This window comes from Bos mutus, chromosome 29, assembly GCF_027580195.1.
Source record: "Bos mutus isolate GX-2022 chromosome 29, NWIPB_WYAK_1.1, whole genome shotgun sequence".
Classification (NCBI taxonomy): Eukaryota; Metazoa; Chordata; class Mammalia; order Artiodactyla; family Bovidae; genus Bos; species Bos mutus.
In genome coordinates this window covers 27,320,117-27,340,206 of record NC_091645.1, presented here as the reverse complement: position 1 = coordinate 27,340,206, position 20,090 = coordinate 27,320,117, and the positions used below count along the sequence as shown (strand labels likewise).

The window sequence follows — 20,090 nt, the reverse complement described above, 5'->3', positions numbered from 1 at the left end:
CACTAGAGTTATACCCGTTTCTGATAGTAAACCACTGATTGATACGAGACAATGCCAAAACTAGCTAGAAATGATAAGAAATCTCTATCAGTCTTGTGCATTATATCAGGCAGCTGAGTCTAAAACATGTATCCTTGCTATTGGATAAAGCAAGAAGAGTGGAGAGAAACTTGGTTCCATTGCCACTGTATTAACTGAATGAGGTCCGCAGTAGATGAATCAGTTAATTAAGCAGGACCAGAGAGTTGCAACAATGTGTAATCTGGGGACCAATCATACTTTTTTTTTCTGGAACTGAGGGGTTTCCAAGGATGGGGGCTTCCAGCACTGAAACTGGTAAAGTTTCTGGTGAACTGGTGAGCTGGTCACTCTGGCATAAACTTTCATTAGATACAAAAAGAAGTTGCCTGTACATGTGAAGAAATTAGGGAAGATGAAAGTTGAGAACCTGAGGAACTGATTTCAAGAGGCCTTTGAAATTGGAAGAGTACAATTAGGGCAGGATTTAAAGACTGTTAAGAGGGAACACCAGCCTAAAGCAAAGGGCATGCTGATGGAGAGCCAAGAGTGTGGGCTCTGGAGTCACTTAGACTTGGATTTGAATCCCCATGTCTTTGTTTACCAGCTATGTGACCTTGAGCAATTTACTACACCAAATTCTACAGTGAAAAGGGGGAAAACAGTGGTACCTAACTGTTGTGAAGTGTAATTTAATAAGGCATACAAAGTGTTTTGAGAAGGCAATGGCACCCCACTCCAGTACTCTTGCCTGGAAAATCCCATGGATGGAGGAGCCTGGTAGGCTGCAGTCCATGGGGTCGCTAAGAGTCAGGCACGACTGAGCGACTTCACTTTCACTTTTCACTTTCATGCATTGGAGAAGGAAATGGCAGCCCACTCCAGTGTTCTTGCCTGGAGAATCCCAGGGACGGCGGAGCCTGGTGGGTTGCCGTCTATGGGGTTGCACAGAGTTGGACACGACTGAAGCAACTTAGCAGCAGCAGCAGCAGCACAAAGTGTTTAGAAGAACTGTGTGGTTCAGAGTAGGTGCCCCAAACATGGTAGTGGCTGGCATTATTATTATGGTGACTAAAAAGTCACACAAAGGGACCAGATGGAAGTTCTTGGGCAGAAATAAGTAGACAAGAGTGGAAGAGAGGAGACGAGGAAGTCTAGATGAGAAAGCTCCAAGTATTACTTCCTGGTGAAAACTCTCAAATTCATCTCTCTCTGCTTTGTGTATTCCCAAATGCATAGAAGGAGGAACTGGGTTGAGAAATATTTTCTGCACAGAAAAACTAAATTATGATAATTTCTAAACTAAAAGATTAGAAAAAAAAATGAAATGACTCTAAAACTCAATGATGAATGTTTAATTTTAATTGAAATGTAGTTGATTTACTATATTATATTACTTTCAGACATACAGCATAGTCATTCAGTATTTTTATAGTTACTGCACTTAAAGTTACTATAAATTAATGGGTTTATTTCCCTGTGCTGTACCATACATCCGTATTCCTAATTTATTTTATACATTGTAGTTATGAGATTACTCTCCTGGCCTTCATGTCTGTCCCCACCACCCCAACCCGTAGCCACTGTTTGCTCTCTGTATGTGAGTCTGTGAAACTTTAGAGCATATGTTAAACGACAGTAGAGAGTTCAGTTCAGTTCAGCTGCTCAGTCGTGTCCGACTCTTTGCAACCCCATGGACTGCAGCATGCCAGGCCTCGTGTCCATCACCAACTCCTGGAGTTTACCCAAACTCATGTCCATCGAGCGGTGATGCCATCCAGCCATCTCATCCTCTGTTGTCCCCTTCTCCTTCTGCCCCTAGTCCCTCCCAGCATCAGGGTCTTTTCCAATGAGTCAATTCTTAGCATAAGGTGGCCAAAGTACTGGAATTTCAGCTTTAGCATCAGTCCTTCCATTGAACACACAGGATTGATCTCCTTTAGAATGGACTGGTTGGGGATATGATTTAGGTTATACCTGAATGGTCTAGTGGTTTTCCCTACTTTCTTCAACTTAAGTCTGAATTTGGCAATAAGGAGTTCATGATCTGAGCCACAGTCAGCTCCTGGTCTTGTTTTTGTTGACTGTATAGAGCTTCTCCATTTTTGGCTGCAAAGAATATAATCAATCTGATTTTGGTGTTGACCATCTGGTGGTGTCCATGTGTAGAGCTGTCTCTTGTGGTGTTGGAAGACGGTGTTTGCTTTGACCAGGGCGTTCTCTTGGCAGAACTCTATTAGCCTTTGCCCTGCTTCATTCTGTACTCCAAGGCCAATATTGCCTCTTACTCCAGGTATCTCTTGACTTCCTACTTTTGCGTTCCAGTCCCCTCTAATGAAAAGGACATCTTTTTTGGATGTTAATTCTAGAAAGTCTTGTAGGTCTTCATAGAACCATTCAACTTCAGCTTCTTCAGCATTACTAGTTGGGGCATAGACTTGGATTACCATGATATTGAATGGTTTGCCTTGGAAACAAACAGAGATCATCCTGTCGTTTTTGAGATTGCATCCAAGTACTGCATTTCAGACTCTTTTTGTTGACCATGATGGCTACTCCATTTCTTCTAAGGGATTCTTGCCCACAATAGTAGATATAATGGTCATCTGAGTTAAATTCATACCCATTCCAGTCCATTTTAGTTCACTGATTCCTAAAATGTCGACATTCACTCTTGCCGTCTCCTGTTTGATCACTTCCAGTTTGCCTTGATTCGTGGACCTAACAGTCCAGGTTCCTATGCAATATTGCTCTTTATAGCATTGGACCTTGCTTCCATCACCAGTCCCATTCACAACTGGGTGTTGTTTATGCTTTGGCTCTGTCTCTTCATTCTTTCTGGGGTTATTTTTCCACTGATCTTCAGAAGCATATTGGGTACCTACCAACATGGGGAGTTCATCTTTCAGTGTCAGAATAGAGAAAATGTTTCCCAATGAGAGAAAACTTGAACTCAACATCAGCTGTCTTCAAACAGAAATTAGAGGAAAGAGAGGGTGGGAAGAAAGGGGGAAGGAGGCAGGAGCAGTCACCCAGTCACCCAAAGAAGGGGCAATTACCCATCCCATCTGGGTGAACATTCAGAGGGCTTCCCTCTGGGATCCCTAACAACTTATTTCTAAAACTGAGAAAGAATAATAATAACATTTGCCTTAAAACTGTTTTCCTCTCAGAGTTTTCTGCATGGCAGCCTTCACCTCCTTATTCCTCAAGCTGTAGATCAGGGGGTTCAGCATGGGGATCACTGTGGTGTAGAACACGGAGGCCATGTTCTCCTGGGCCAGGGAACTGGCCGTGGAGGGTTTCAAGTACATGAAGGCAGTTGTTCCATAGAAAATCCCCACAGCTGCAAAGTGGGAGCTGCAGGTGCTGAAGGCTTTGGACCTTCCCTCTGTGGTGCTGATGCGGAGGATACTGGACAGGATGAAGGCATAGGAAATTAGGACTGTTAAGCTGGTGACTATGATGTTGAATCCAGCCAAAAGGAAGACTGTCATCTCAACATGGTAGGTGCTAGAGCATGTTAGCTTCATCATGGGGAGGATTTCACAGAAGTAATAACTTATGAGGCGTTCACAGTAGGACTGTTTCAGCATGAGGCCAGTCTCTATAGTTGAGCCAATGAACCCCATGGCATAAACCCCAACCATCAGCAGGGAGCAGACTTGATGAGACATGATGATGTTGTAAAACAGAGGTCTGCAGATGGCAACATAGCGGTCATAGGCCATCACTGTCAGCATGTAACACTCAGCAATGACAAACACCAGGAAGAAGTAGAGCTGGGCCATGCACCCTGCATAGGAGATGGTGTTCTTCCCTGACACAAAGTTCACCAGCATCTTAGGGGTAATGACAGAGGAGTAGCAGAGATCCACAAAGGACAGGTTGCTGAGGAAATAGTACATGGGAGTGTGGAGCTGAGCATTTAAACAAATCAGTGTTATCACGCCCAGGTTCCCTATCATGGTGACCAAGTAGATCCCAAGGAAGAGGAATAAGAGTGGGAGCTGGAGCTCTGGTCGCTCTGTCAAACCCTGAAGAATGAACTCTGTCACTGTAGAGTGATTTTCTGTAGCCATTCCCTTCTGGTTGCGGGTCCTGTGGGGATGAGAGAGAAGAACTACCTGAAAGGCTGCTTCTTGCACTGCTTGGTGAAGTTAGTTTTGAGCATCAAGGGCCAGCTAAGTGAATCTGGGATCCTTTGGGATGAATGATCCCTTATGCTGCTGTTTAATTTTGGGAGGAAGACCAGACCCTGAGTATTTCAAAGGTCATAGAGATGAGAAGTAAAATGGGGCAAGATCCAGAACTTTTATCACATTCATGTCTCTGAAATATCCTAGAGTAGTGGGTCTTAAAGTCTAGTCCCTGCTCCAGCATTGCTTGCTCACCTGAAGACATTGGAGATGCAGATTTTCAGGCCTCACCCCAGACCTCCCAAGTCAGGAACTCTGGGATGGGGCCCAGTGATCTGTGTATCACACTGTCTCCAGGTGAGGCTGAGGCAGGTTCAAATCTGAGAAGCTCAATCCTGTAGGTAATAAGTGCTAGCATTCATATTTTGTAGTTGGAGATGTACTTTGCTTCAGAAATGAAATTCCCATGTCGTCAGTGCAAAACCCAAATATTGACTGAATGTGAACATATGATAACCTGTCTCAAACTGATGCAGTTTTAGGTGGATATGGTAGATACAACAGTATCACTGAGTTACAAGTCAATTTCTGCATCTAAAAATGAAGAAATTAGTGATGTCAAGAGCTATGGGAGTTGTAAACATAATGTGGGATAATGCATAGTTAGAAAATTATTTTTTCAAGAAGTCAGTTCCCATAAAAAAATGTGAGTTGTCATTAGGTGTCAAAAATTCTTTCTTAGTTTTTTCCTGGATTTTAGGCTCTAAAGCAATCATTTTCAACTCTGTATAATTATAGTCAACTGGAGCATTTAAAATGTATTGATGGCTGTGTTCGGTCCACAGAGGTTCTCATTTAATCTGTCTGTGGTAAAGCCTTGGTGCTGGTGCTTAGTATTGTCTAGAGCAGGGGTCCCCAACCTCCAGGATCTAATGCCTGATGATCTCAGGTGGAGCTGATGTATTAATAATAGAAATAAAGTGCACAATAAATGCAATGCACTTGAATCATCCCCATACCATCCCCTTCTCTGCCCTGACTCTCATCTGTGGAAAAACTGTCTTTCATGAAACAAGTCCCGGGTGCCAAAATTACTGGGGACTGCTGGTCTAGAGGAAGTAATCAATAGCTATTCTCACTATTGTTGTTGTTTTTATTTTCAGATCATAATATGAAGCCATTCTCTCTTTAACGACCAAGTATTGACATTATAGACATGGATGTAAGAAAACATGGATCATCATTGCAGGATATGATACCTATAGATATCCCTTTCCTTATCTATCTATTTATGTTTTAAGATAAAACCCTAAGTTTGCACTATTTTCATTGCTCATTAAACAGCTACTAACTTTTGTGTGCTGCTGTGCTTAGTTGCTCAGTCATGTCCGACTCTTTGCAATCCACTGGACTGTAGCCTGCCAGGCTTCCTCTGTTCATGGGATTTTTCAGGCAAGAATACTGGAGTGGGTTGCCATTTCCTCCTCTAAGGGATCTTCCAAACCGGGGATGGAACCCGCATCTCTTGTGTCTCGGGCATTGCAGGTTGATTCGTTTCCAGCTGATCCATTGGGGGAAGACCTCCACTGGTGGCTGAGATGGTAAAGAACCTAGCAGTGCAGGCAACACAGGAGACATAGGTTCCATCCTTGGTCAGGAAGATCCCCTGGAGGAGGACATGGCAACCTACTCCAGTATTCTTGCCTGAAAAATCAAAAGGATAGAGGAACGTGGTGGGCTACAGTCCATGGGGATGCAAAGAGTTGGATACGACTGAGTAACTTTCACTTTCAGCTTTTGTGTAATGCTCATCAAAGATCAATCTCAATTCCTCTGAAAGGTTTTGAGTAGAAAGACAAACGTGTTTAGCAAAGAATTTTCATTCCACTTTCATATTGAGAAAACGGAAGTGCCAGACAAGAAGTGACTTTTCAGACACCTCCTAATAACCAAGGACTGGGAACTGAAAGTGCTTTCTTTGATCATAAGCTCTTCCCTTGGCCCAAGCATGTAGCCTTACAATCTGCACACCTATAGCTCTAAGTAATGTTGTGGTTGAATGTGCTTTGTTCTTGATGTCTTAGATTGTGCACAGCATATAAAAAAGAGGAATGTTGTATTATTTTCCTATTCTCTAGGAAACAGAAGCTCTAAAAGTTAAATAAGCCACAGATGCAGAACTGGGTCTAAAACCCAGGACTTCTGACTATCAGTCTGCTTTTGTTTTCAGTAAACTATGTTGTTTTGCTGTAGGTTGTCTTGTGTGTAGCACTTTGTTATTTAGTAATCTTAATTTATTGAATTTTTGGGCACAAATGATAGATTTTACTGTCAATTATTTCTGATATATTTTTTAAAATTACCAAGGCAGTACATGTGCATTGTGCAAAATCAGAAGTACAAATAAGCAAAAATACAGTGCCGTTTTCCTGTTCCTTGGAGAATAGCAATAGACTGTCTTTTTACATTTTTTCAATACATACATGTACCTATGTGTGTAAGCACATGTGTATTTAAAAAATGTTGTAACCTACTTTTTTCACTGCAGCACTTTAAAATATGTTGTGTCGTTTGATTCCTGTAATAATAATAATAACTCTGGCAGTAACTATATTTCTTATCTAGGGGTTCAGTTCAGTTCAGTTCATTCGCTCAGTCGTTTCCGACGTTTTGCGACCCCATGAATCGCAGCACGCCAGGCCTCCCTGTCCATCACCAACTCCCGGAGTTCACTCAGACTCACATCCATCGAGTCAGTGATGCCATCCAGTCATCTCATCCTCTGTTGTCCCCTTCTCCTCCTGCCCCCAATCCCTCCCAACACGAAGGTCTTTTCCAATGAGTCAACTCTTCGCATGAGGTGGCCAAAGTACTGGAGTTTCAGCTTTAGCATCATTTCTTCCAAAGAACACCCAAGGCTGATCTCCTTTAAAATGGACTGGTTGGATCTCCTTGCAGTCCAAGGGACCCTCAAGAGTCTTCTCCAACACCACAGTTCAAAAGCATCAATTCTTTGGCACTCAGCCTTCTTCACAGTCCAACTTTCACATCCATACATGACCACTGGAAAAACCAGATCCTTGACTAGACGGACCTTTGTTGGCAAAGTAATGTCTCTGCTTTTGAATATGCTATCTAGGTGGGTCATAACTTTTCTTCCAAGGAGTAAGCATCTTTTAATTTCATGGCTGCAGTCATCATCTGCAGTGATTTTGGAGCCCAGAAAAATAAAGTCTGACACTGTTTCCACTGTTTCCCCATCTATTTCCCATGAAGTGATGGGACCGGATGCCATGATCTTCATTTTCTGAATGTTGAGCTTTAAGCCAAATTTTTCACTCTCCTCTTTCACTTTCATCAAGAGGCTTTTGAGTTCCTCTTCACTTTCTGCCATAAGGGTGGTGTTATCTGCGTATCTGAGGTGATTGATATTTCTCCCGGCAATCTTGATTCCAGCTTGTGCTTCTTCCAGCCCAGCGTTTCTCATGATGTACTCTGCATATAAGTTAAATAAACATGGTGACAATATACAGCCTTGACGTACTCCTTTTCCTATTTGGAACCAGTCTGTTGTTCCATGTCTAGTTCTAACTGTTGCTTCCTGACCTGCATATAGATTTCTCAAGAGGCAGGTCAGGTGCTCTGTTATTCCCATCTCTTTCAGAATTTTCCACAGTTTTTTTGTGATCCAAGAATCTTTAAATCCTAAGGATATGGTGTGAAGACAAGAAAACCTGCATTGAATTTATAAGCTTTACATTTTAAGTTATTGTTTAAATTGTTAACTTCATAATAACTAATGAAGAGAGAGAATTAGAGATAGCTAAGACTTTTGAATATCATTTCCATTTATTATGAAGCAGAAAAAGTTCCTTTAGGTAGCGACAATAGATTAAAATATCTTAACATATTCTCTTCTACTCAATTTCCACCTCTGAAAACAATAAGAAGCATGTTAAGAGATGAAGATAAAAAAAAAAAGAGATGAAGATAAATACAGAGTTGCAAATAGAATGCATTAGAAACAGGAGCTTATGGAAGAAATATATTTCTTATACAATTGCTGTAAGTCATAATTAAGTACCTGTGCTGAGGAAAAATGGATAAGAGTCCCCTGAAAATTATAGAGGATGCCTTGGTTTCAACAGTTGGGAAGTAAATATCAGAAAATGAGAGGACCATTTGGATTTACATCTAGTCCTAAATTTACTCAAAGGGATCAGCACTGTCATGAAAAATGGGTCCCTCAGCTTAGGAGACTCGGGAGTCTTTTTATATATATATAAAGAGAAGAAACAAGAAGTGCCATATATATATATGTGGGCAGGACTTCTCCTGGGAGGCAGTCACTTCAGAGACTGGAGACCTTAGTAAAGGAGCACTTAGTGTCTTGGTTTGCACCTGTGCTGGGAATTATTTTTTTTTTTTTTTTTTTTTGTCTCCCAGGTGTGTTAATTTTCCTTCTATTGGGAGGGTCATCTTTCTGCTTGAGAAACTATAGTCTAATGCTTCCTTTCAAACATTAAACATCCCACAACTATATCATCATCAGCAGCAGTACCAGAACCAACACTGCACCACCACCACAACCACCTCTGTCAATACCGTCATTGCCATTATCAATCACTACCATTAAGCTTGTTACTCATCATTAGTTATTCACCATCAAGCATAATCAATAGGCTTAAAATGTTTGTTTTAAAGGGTTTAATACAGACTCAAGGTTTTTAATAAAACACACTGTATAATTTCAGTAAAGGAATATGAATGTATAAGGAATGCTAAATTTGTCACCCCGTTGCTGCACCTGTAGACCAGCAGTGTTCGAATGGCAGGAGTTGAGGTGCATAAATAGGTAGACATAAGATCTCTTCACTCATATATTATCATTCATAACAGAAACATGTTTATAGGAATATGCAGTTGTCAAGAATACATTCAGGAATACATCATTTATGAAAATGTTACTAATGATGATTTTCAAATTAAAATTTTCCTCTTGAGATAATTGTAGATTCTCATGTAGGTCTAGCAATAATATAGAGGGATCCTGTGTACTCTTTATGCAGTTTCCTGCCATGGTAACATTTTCCAAATTATCATATGTGGAATACCGCACATTGCCATAGACAATGCACTGATCTTATTCTGATTTCCTCAGTTTTATTTATAATTGTTTCTTGGTGTGTACATTTACTCCACTGCAAATTTTTACCATGCACAAATTTGAGTATCCACCACCACAGTTCATATAAAAACACATCACCTTCATTTTTTAATTTTAAGATAACTTGGTTTCTTATTATCTTCTAAAGATGATTGGTTGTTTTTTTGTAGTATCTTTATAATCTCACTAATTTAATCATATTTTATGTATTTCGGTCCATTGAAATTATTATCCTTTTGTTGCTCAAAATTTTCAGTCTTTGGCCTGTGGAATTCTTTTCAGTTTGTCTCTTAAGTCTTTTGGACATAGTACAGTTAGTCTCTAATATTAATTACTAGCTGATATGACAATGTTCTGAACTTTTCTCATAAATTTCAGACTAGAAATCAACCATTTCTCCAAGAAACTTGGTTACTTTTAGTCCTGATATGGTATTTCAAGGGCTTTCCAGGTGGCAGAGTGGTAAAGAATACACCTGCAATGCAGGAGATACAAGAGACACAGGTTTGACCTCTGGCTTGGGAAAATCCCCTGGAGGAAGAAAAGGCAAGCCACTCCAGTATTCTTGCCTGGGAAATTCCAGAGGAGCCTGGTGGGCTATAGCCCATGGGGCAGCAGAGTCTGGCACTACTGGGCAAGTGAGCATGCAGGTATGCAATGGTGTTTCAAGGCTACAAATTAGGCGCTAAAGGGGTTCATTGCTTTTGGGTTAGTTATTGTTTATAGGTCTTTCAACAAGAACTCAAAAATTTGTACTGTTTGGTTCTCAATAATTTTTTGAGGATACGTTCTGATATTCATTCTTCAGCAGTTTTCTTAGGGGTGATATTTCTTTTCAATATGTCCTTCAAATATCCATCTCCATCTCTTTCTGTATATCTGTATGTATCTTTATTTAAAACTGGGAAAATTCCTTGTATTATAGTTTTCATTGTTTGTTCTGTCCCTTGCTTTACTTTTCTTCTTTGTGGCTCCTACTCACCAAAGATTAGCTCTCCTTTGCCTGGTATTCACATTTGTTTCTCCCCATAAATTTCTTCATTTCTTTTTTCTTTTTTGTTAATCCCCCCTTTCCACCTTCTGGTTCTCCTAAAGCATCACCTGTTGGGTTTGTTGGCTCTTCTATTACTTCTAATTCAGTTTAATTTCCAAAATTATTTTTCCTTTTATTTCTAGTAGTTTCTTGAGCTATTGTACAATTATTGCATTTTTCTGAGTTTTGTTTCTCTTTCACACCTTGTATCATTTTTGAAATGTGTCTTAACTCATTTTTGTAGACTGTAATAATATTCTTTCACTTGTGGGTGTGTGCTATGGACTGAATTGTGTTCTTTCCATAAGCCATCCACCATAAGCAATGAAAAACTGGATGATTGATATATATATATATATATATATATAAAATAAGTGCTTTCAGACATTGGACAACATTGATGCTGAATTATGACCCAAGACAGAAGAGGAACAAATGATAGGAGCTTTATATTTACCCTATTTGTCTGGGGACACTTTCTAGATCATGGCCCAAAGAAGGTATATGAAAAAAAAGGACAACATTTTTGAAGAGTTGAGAAGAGTGGAGCAAAATGTTGGGAGGTTGAAGTAGATGGAATGGCCAGTGAAGCATAGGCAGCCACAGGGAAAGAAGGACAGAAATGAGTTCTTGTGTCTTTGTCCAAGCTTTGTCTAGGCCATATGTTTCTAAGACATCTCCATGAAGTTGAGCAAAGAATAAATAACTGGAAACTTTAAGTTAATAATTGATTATCAGAGTTACATAGGTCTGGGAACCCTGAATATTCATTGAAAGGACTGATGCTGAAGCTGAAGATCCAGTAGTTTGGCCACATTATGAGAAGACCCAACACATTGTAAAAGATCTTGATGCTGGCAAAGGTTGAGGGCAGTAGGAGAAGGGGACGACAGAGGATGAGATGGCTGGATGGCATCACCGACTCCATGGACATGAGTTTGAGCAAACTCTGGGAGATAGTGATGGACAGGGAAGCCTGGCATGCTGCAGTCCATGGGGTTGCAAAGAGTCAGACAAGACTTACTAACAATAAGCCAGTAAGGAGATCAACTTTAAAACCTGTAGCATTCCCTGGAGTGCTCAGAAGTTTTACTTAACATTAGTGCTAAATTCGGAGAAGGCAATGGCACCCCACTCCAGTACTCTTGCCTGGAAAACCCCATGGACGGAGGAGCCTGGTGGGCTGCAGTCCATGGGGTTGCTAAGAGTCAGACATGACTGAGCAACTTCACTTTCACTTTTCACTTTCATGCCTTGGAGAAGGAAATGGCAACCCACTCCAGTGTTCTTGCCTGGAGAATCCCAGGGACAGTGGAGCCTGGTGGGCTGCAGTCCATGGGGTTGCTAAGAGTCAGACATGACTGAGCAACTTCACTTTCACTTTTCACTTTCATGCCTTGGAGAAGGAAATGGCAACCCACTCCAGTGTTCTTGCCTGGAGAATCCCAGGGACAGTGGAGCCTGGTGGGCTGCCATCTCTGGGGTCGCACAGAGTCGGACACGACTGAAGCGACTTAGCAGCAGCAGCAGTGCTAAATTTGTTCTAGAATAAAAGCTGTACTTGATATGTACTAACAAAACTTAAATATTAAGCCTCAGAAACATCAAGACACTCAAGTAGCTTAACTGGCTGCCAAAATAAAGATATTTTAAAGAAATAAAAAACAGTTAAGTCAACAAATCTGCAGCATCGTATCAAAAATTATTATATATTCAGATAAACAGGAAAATGTGTAAGAAAAGCAGGAAAAAGAAGTGCTGTTTTCATTTCAGCAGGAAGATGGTGCAGGGGCATAAGATTCAAAACAGGTTATTCTAACACTGCACCCCAGCCTGGGGTGCCCTCCTCCCCATGAAAAATAAGTAGAGTGGACACTTTGGAATGGCTCTCTCAATTACTCACCTTCTAGTCAGGTTAAAAAGCTGAAAATTCCATATTCCAGATTGCATTGTAGCTACAGTCATGGATGTGAATTTTCTTGTTCAGTTGCTAAGTCATGTCTGATTCTTTGTGACCCCATGGACTGCTGCACACCAGGAGCAAATCTCCTGGAATTTGCTCAAACTCATGTCCATTGAGTCAGTGATGCCATCCAATCACCTCATCCTCTGTCGCCCCCTTCTCCTCCTGCCCTCAATCTTTCCTGGCATCAGGGTCTTTTCCAGTGAGTCAGCTCTTTGCATCAGGTGGCCAAAGTAAATTAGTTCTCACTAATTCAGTGTTTTTTGTGTGAAATTTTAAGGGTGGGAGTGAGGAAGATCTCACTTTTTAGTGTATAACAGAATCAACAGGAGATCTATTAAAATATAGATTGCTGGGGCCCACCCCATAATTCTGTAGGTGTGGAACAGGAACCCCTAATTTGTGTCTCTAACAAATTTCCAGGTGATGTTCAATCCCTGGGTTCAGTTACTCTTTACTGATTTTGTGAGTATGAGGGCCACTTGACAGGGTGGCATTGATCACAGTGGAAGCTGGAGCTTCTTGATGAGTAGATCACATCTGCTGTGAAGTCACTTTGAGAGGCACCCTCACCCTTTCCGTAGTCATTCAAAAAAACGTACCAAGTCATTTCCTCTGTTAATGCCATTTCTGCTTGAGAAAACTGGAGTATCCCAGTTTCCCATAATAAACCACTGATATAAACAATAGAATACCGAAACTAGCTAGAAATGACAAGAAGATATCTACACTGTACAAGGTGTTTGCATTATATCAGGCTGCTGAGTCTAAAACATGTATCGTTGATATTGGTATAAAGCAAGGAGAGTGGGGAGAAACTTTGTCTCATTGCCACTGGATTTGCTGGGTGAGGTTGGCAGTAGATCTCTGAGTTAATTAAGCAGGGCAAGAGGGTTTGCAGCAATGGATAATCTGGGTGACCAACCATCTTGGTTTGTGTGGGACCAAGGGATTTTCCAGGGTGTGGGGCTTCCAGTGCTAAAAGTGGTGAAGTACCAGGCAAACTAGTGTGTTACTCTAGTGTAATCTCCCCTTAGTTCTACCGAAGAAGCTGTCTACAAATAGGAAGAGGCTAGGGCAGATGACAAAAGGTGGGGTTCTGAGGAACTGGTTTCAGGGGGCATGTGAAATTGAAAGGGCAGGCTTAATAGGCTGTTCAGAAGGCGATGTGCCAGGCTAAAGCAAAAGGAACGTTTGAGAGCCAAGAGTATGAGTCCTGAAGTCACTTAGACCTGGGTTTGCATCTCAGTGTCTTTGTTTACCAGCTGTGTGATCTTGAGAAAGTTACTAAACCAAGTTTCCACTTTCCACGTGACATGGGGAAAACAACAGAACTGAACTGTTGTGAGGTGTAATTGAAATCATGCATGTAAAGCATTTAGAAGAGTTGTATAGCTCAGAGTAAGCCTCCCTAAACATGTTGGCATTATTATTATTGTTACTAAGAAAGTCATAAAGGAATCAAGTACAACTCCTTTGGTAGAGATCGGGAGAAAGGAGTGAGAGAGTGGAGAGGAGGAAGTCTAGATGAGAAATGCTCTGGGCATCACTTGTTGGTGACTTTCAATTCACCTCTCTGCCTTGTATACTCCCAAGTGCAAAAAGGAGAAATGAAATTGAGTAATACTTTCTACATGCTGCTGCGGCTAAGTCACTTCAGTCGTGTCTGACTCTGTGTGACCCCATAGACGGCAGCCTACCAGGCTCCTCTCTCCCTGGGATTCTCCAGGCAAGAACACTGGAGTGGGTTGCCATTTCCTTCTCCAATGCAGGAAAGTGAAAAGTGAAAGTGAAGTCACTCAGTCGTGTCCGACTCTTAGCGACCCCATGGACTGTAGCCCACCAGGCTCCTCCATCCTTGGGATTTTCCAGGCAAGAGTACTGGAGTGGGGTGCCATTGATTCTCCAGATGACAGCATAGAAGATAACAAAAAAGTGGTTGACTTTGAAACTCAATGATGAAAGTTTAATTTTTATTGAAGTGTGGCTGATTTACAATATTATATTAGTTTCAGATGTACAACAAAGTGATTCAATATTTTTATACTTTATTGCATTTAAAGTTACTGTGAACTAATGGCTATCTTTCCCTGTGCTGTACTATACATCCTTGTTACCTGTTCATTTCACATGTAGCAGTCTGTGTCTTTAATCCCCTACTCTTATCTTGCTTTCCCTTCTCTCCTCTCCCTGGTAGTAATCACTAGTTTGTTCTCTATATCTGTGAGCCTGTGAAAATTTAAAATTTGTGTTAAATTACAATTAAGACAATAGAGTTTACCAAAGGGACAGAAGAAAGAAAATAGATCCCAAATAATAAAAAAAGAACTTGATATCAGCTAGCTTCATATAGATGGAGAAGGCAATGGCACCCCAATCCAGTACTCTTGCCTGGAAAATCCCATGGATGGAGGAGCCTGGTAGGCTGCAGTCCATGGGGTCGCTGAGGGTCGGACATGACTGAGTGACTTCACTTTCACTTTTCACTTTCATGCATTGGAGAAGGAAATGGCAACCCGCTCCAGTGTTCTTGCCTGGAGAATCCCAGGGACAGGTGAGCCTGGTGGGTTGCCATCTATGGGGTCGCACAGAGTCGGACACGACTGAAGCAATTTAGCAGCAGCTTCATATAGAAATGAGAGTAGAGAAAGAGGAGGGGCGAAGGAAGAAGGAAAGAGGCAGGTGCAGTCACCCAGCCATGCAGAGAAGGGAGAGTTTCCCATTCTGGGTGGGTGAGCATTCAGGGGCTTCCCTCTGGGATCCCTAGCAACTTATTTTTAAAATTGAAAAAGAATAATAACATTTGTATCAAAACATTTTTCCTCTCAGAGTTTTTTGCATGGCAGCCTTCACCTCCTTATTCCTCAAGCTGTAGATCAGGGGGTTCAGCATGGGGATCACTGTGGTGTAGAACACGGAGGCCACGTTCTCCTGGGCCAGGGAACTGGCCGTGGAGGGTTTCAAGTACATGAAGGCAGTTGTTCCATAAAACATCCCCACAGCAGCAAGATGGGAGCTGCATGTGCTGAAGGCTTTGGCCCTTCCGCCTGTGGTGCTGATGTGAAGGATACTGGACAGGATGAAGGCATAGGAAATTAGGACTGTTAAGCTGGTGACTACAATGTCAAATCCAGCCAAAACAAAGACTGTCATCTCAGTGTCATAGGTGCTAGAGCAAGAGAGCATCATGAGGGGGAGGATGTCACAGAAGTAATGACTGATAAGGAAATCACAATAGGACAGTTTCAACATGAGGCCAGTCTCTATGGTTGAACCAATGAATCCTATGGCATAGACCCCAGCTACCAGCAGGGAGCAGACTCGATGAGACATGATGATGTTGTAAAGCAAAGGTCTGCAGATGGCAACATAGCGGTCATAGGCCATTACTGTCAGCATGTAACACTCAGCAATGACAAACACCAGGAAGAAGTAGAGCTGGGCCATGCACCCTGCATAGGAGATGGTGTTCTTCCCTGACACAAAGTTCACCAGCATCTTAGGGGTAATGACAGAGGAGTAGCAGAGATCCACCAAGGACAGGTTGCTGAGGAAATAGTACATGGGGGTGTGAAGCTGAGCGTTCAGACAAATCAGGGTTATCATGCCCAGGTTCCCTATCACGGTGACTGAGTAGATCCCAAGGAAGAGGAATAAGAGTGGGAGCTGGAGCTCTGGCCGATTTGTTAAACCTCCAAGAATGAACTCTATCACTGTGGATTGATTTTCTGCCATTCTCCTCTGGCTGGGTGTCCTGTGGGGACACAAATGAAGATCTCTGTGAAAGCCCACATCATGTTTTGCTTGGTCAAGCTAGTTTGTGCATCTCAGGCCAGCTGAGCGATCCTGGGATTCTTTCTGATGAGTGCTTCCTCATCCTGCTGTTTTTTGGGAGGAAGACCAGACCCTAGGTATTTCAAAGATCATGGAGATGAGAGGAAAAGGGGGCAAGATCGAGAACTTTTACAATATGCACATTTCTGAAATATCCTAGAGTAGTGAGTTTTAAAGTCCAGTCCCTGGGCCAGCATCATTGGCGTCACTTGAAGACATCAGATATGCAGATTCTCAGGCCTCACCCCAGACCTACGAAGTCAGGAACTCTGGGATGGGATGCAGTGATCTGTGTATCATACTGTCTCCAGGAAAGGCTGATGCAGGCTCAAGTCTGAAAACTTCAATCATGTACGTAATAAGCAGTAGAATTCATATTTTGTAGTTGGAGATGTATTTGCTTCACAAATGAAATTTCCCTGTGGTCTATGCAAGTCTTAAATATTCATTTATTTTGAACATATGAATACTTATCTCAAATTGATGCAGTACTAGGATGAAAGGGTTACCATATCAGTATCTTTTAGTTAAAGGTAAATTTCTGTAACTGAAAGATGAATATATTAATAATAGTAATACTAATTCCAAAGTTGGTTGCAAAAGTAGTATGGGATATTGCATAATTAGAAATATTTTTTTCAAAAAGTCAGTTCCTATAAAAATGTGAGTTGTCATTGGGTGTCTGGAATTTGTTCTTAGATTTTTATCAAATCATGCCCAAGGCAATTCCATTTCTTGTATTTATAACCACCTGGAGCATTTAAAAAGTGTTGATGGCTGCTTTCCACTCACTTTTTAATGAGAGGTTCTCATGAAAATTCATCTATCATGAAGCCTGATGACAAACCTCTATAGTTACCTACTATAGTCTAGAGTAAGATCTCAATATTATTATTATTAGATCTATTTTTAGATCATAATATCAAATCATGGCCCCATTATCTCCTTAATGACAAAGTACTGAAATTATAGACATGCTTCTGTAAGAAGCATGGATTATCATTGCTGAGTATATCTATAGATATCCCTTCTCTGACAGGTCTTTCTTAAGCTAAAACCCTTAAATTTGCACTGTTTTAATTGCTTACTTATACAGTTAGTATCTTTTGTATAATGCTCTTCGAGGTCAGTCTCATTAACTTGTCCCACAAGTCTTGGGTATGTGAATGAATATATCTAAGAGCACAAGTTTTAAACCCATGTTCACATTAAGAAAACCACAGTACCAGACAACAGTGACTTTCCTGAGGCTTCCTAATTATCAAGGACTTGCTTTCCTCTGATCTTGAGCTCTTCCCCTGGCCCAAGTGTGTAGCCTTAGAAATCTGCACACCTACAGCTCGGAGCAATGTTGTGGTGGAATGTGCTTTACACTGGATGCGTTAGCTTGTGCACAGCATATAAAAAATACAAATGCTATAATTTCCCTCCTCTCTAGGAAAACGAAGGCTAAAAATTCAACTACCCTAAGTCATAAAGCCAAGCAAGACACAGAACTGGGTCTAAAACCTCAGACTTCTGACTACCAGTGTGTTGCATTGTCAGTGAACTGTGTCGCTTTGCTGTAGGTTATTTTGTGTGTAGCACTTTATTATTACTTAGTAAACTTAATATATTGAATTTTGGACATAGTGGATAGATTTTATTGTCAGTTTCAGATGCATTTAAAAAAGTTATCAAGGCCGTATATGTGCATTGTAGAAAATCAGAAACACAAATAAGCAAAAATACAATATCACTTTCTTGCTCCTTGGAGGCTAGCAGCAGTCAAGGCTATCATTTTAGATTTTTTGATGCATATATGTACTTACATGTGTATTGTGCTCAGTCACTCAGTTTTGTCCAGCTCTTTGTGACTGCATGGACTGTGGCCTGCCAGGCTTCTCTGTTCCAGAAATTCTTAGGCAAGAATACTGGAGTGGTAGCCATTTCCTACTCCATACATGTATATAAGTGTATATATATATCTATATATATACCTATACACATACATATATATATTATACACGTGTATAAGCATATATATATATATATATATATAAACATTTTTAACCTGCTTCTAATGTAAGTGCTTTAAATACGCTGTCTCATTTGATTCTTATAACAGTAATAAGTCTGGCACTAGGATCTCCTTTAGAATGGACTGGTTGGATCTCCTTGCAGTCCAAGGGACTCTCAAGAGTCTTCTCCAACACCACAGTTCAAAAGCATCAATTCTTCGGAGCTCAGCTTTCTTCACAGTCCAACTCTCACATCCATACATGACCACTGGAAAAATCAGATCCTTGACTAGATGGACCTTTGTTGGCAAAGTAATGTCTCTGATTTTGAATATGCTATGTAGGTTGGTCATAACTTTCCTTCCAAAGAGTAAGCGTCTTTTAATTTCATGGCTGCAATCACCATCTACAGTGATTTTGGAGCCCTAAAAAGTAAAGTCTGACACTGTTTCCCCATCTATTTGCCATGAAGTGATGGGATCAGATACCATGATCTTTGTTTTCTGAATGTTGAGCTTTAAGCCAGCTTTTTCACTCTCTTCTTCCACTTTCATCAAAAGGCTTTTTAGTCCCTCTTCACTTTCTGCCATAAGGGTGGTGTCATCTGCATATCTGAGGTGATTGATATTTCTCCTGGCAATCTTGATTCCAGCTTGGGCTTCTTCCAGCCCAGCGTTTCTCATGATGTACTCTGGATATAAGTTAAGTAAGCAGGGTGACAGTATACAGCCTTTCCCTGCTGCTGCTAAGTCACTTCAGGCATGTCCGACTCTGTGTGACCCCATAGATGGCAGCCCACCAGGCTCCCCCGTCCCTGGGATTTTCCAGGCAATAACACTGGAGTGGGTTGCCATTTCCTCCTCCACTCAAGAGGTATAAGAGTCTTTAAATTCTTAAGATGTGGGATAAAGACAAGAAAAGCTACATTGCACTGAAAACTTTAAATGTTATTTTATTGGTGGTTCAATTGTTAACTTCATAATAACTATTGTCAGAGGTAGCTAAGATTTTTAGATATTATTTTCATTTGTTACAAAGAAGAAAAATTCCCCTAGGTAGCAACAACAGATAGAAAATATCATATCTATATATGCCCTTCTAATCAGTTTCCACCTCTTAAAATATTAAGAACATAGAAAATCCACCTAGAATATACCATTATCAGAAATCATAGTGCTTCACAGATCAGTACAGTAAACAGCTTTCATCGAGTGTAGTGCAGATGGGAAAATCCTAGACAGCATTGACTTAGTTATTGATTCCCATATCATCTAATAATATAAAATAGGAAAATATGACCCCATACTTAATATCAGTCACCACAATTATTACCTCCAGTTCTAGCAGACCATCAGAGGCTCAGGATTGCTGCCCATAAGAACACGGCACACAAAGAAAAATTACTTAGAGGTGAAGGTAAACATATGGTTGAAAATAGCCTCAATAGATATAGGAGTTTATGAAAGAAATACTTTTCTGATACAGTTGCTTTAAATCATAATTAAGTACCTGTGCTAAGGAAAAATGAAAGATAATCTCCTGGAAATATTAGTGAATGACTTGGTTTCAACAGTCAGGAAATAAATGTCAGGAAATGAGAGGACCATTTAGATTTATATCTAGTCCTAAATTTACTCAAAGGGGCCAGAGCTATCATGAATAATAGGTGCCTGGGATTGGGAAACTTGGGGGGAGTCTGTTTACATATATAGGTGGACCTTCTCCTGGGATGTAGTCACTTCAGAGACTGGAGTTCTCAGTAAAGAGCAATTAGAGTCTTGGTTTACAGCTGTGCTGGGAACCATGTTTGTTTGTTTGTTTTTTTCCTTTCCCCCAGATGTGTTAATTTTCCTTTTATTGGGGAAGTCAACTTGCTGCTTGAGAAACTTAGTACTTAATGCTTCTATTTAAAGAATTTACCACCAATAACTCCATC

General features: G+C 40.8%; 2 protein-coding genes across 2 annotated transcripts; both read right to left on the bottom strand.

Moving 5' to 3' along the window:
* Nucleotides 1–3,170: 3,170 nt before the first annotated feature.
* On the bottom strand, nucleotides 3,171–4,103 carry LOC102273740 (olfactory receptor 8A1). Its single transcript, XM_005903945.3, has one exon. The coding sequence runs from the start codon at nucleotides 4,098–4,100 to the stop codon at nucleotides 3,171–3,173; it is 930 nt and encodes a 309-aa protein (XP_005904007.2). The 5' UTR covers nucleotides 4,101–4,103.
* Nucleotides 4,104–15,128: 11,025 nt separating this feature from the next.
* On the bottom strand, nucleotides 15,129–16,064 carry LOC102270417 (olfactory receptor 8A1). The gene has a single exon (XM_005903933.2). It carries the CDS (start codon nucleotides 16,053–16,055, stop codon nucleotides 15,129–15,131), a length of 927 nt encoding a protein of 308 aa, XP_005903995.2. The 5' UTR covers nucleotides 16,056–16,064.
* Between the last annotated feature and the right edge of the window lie 4,026 nt (nucleotides 16,065–20,090).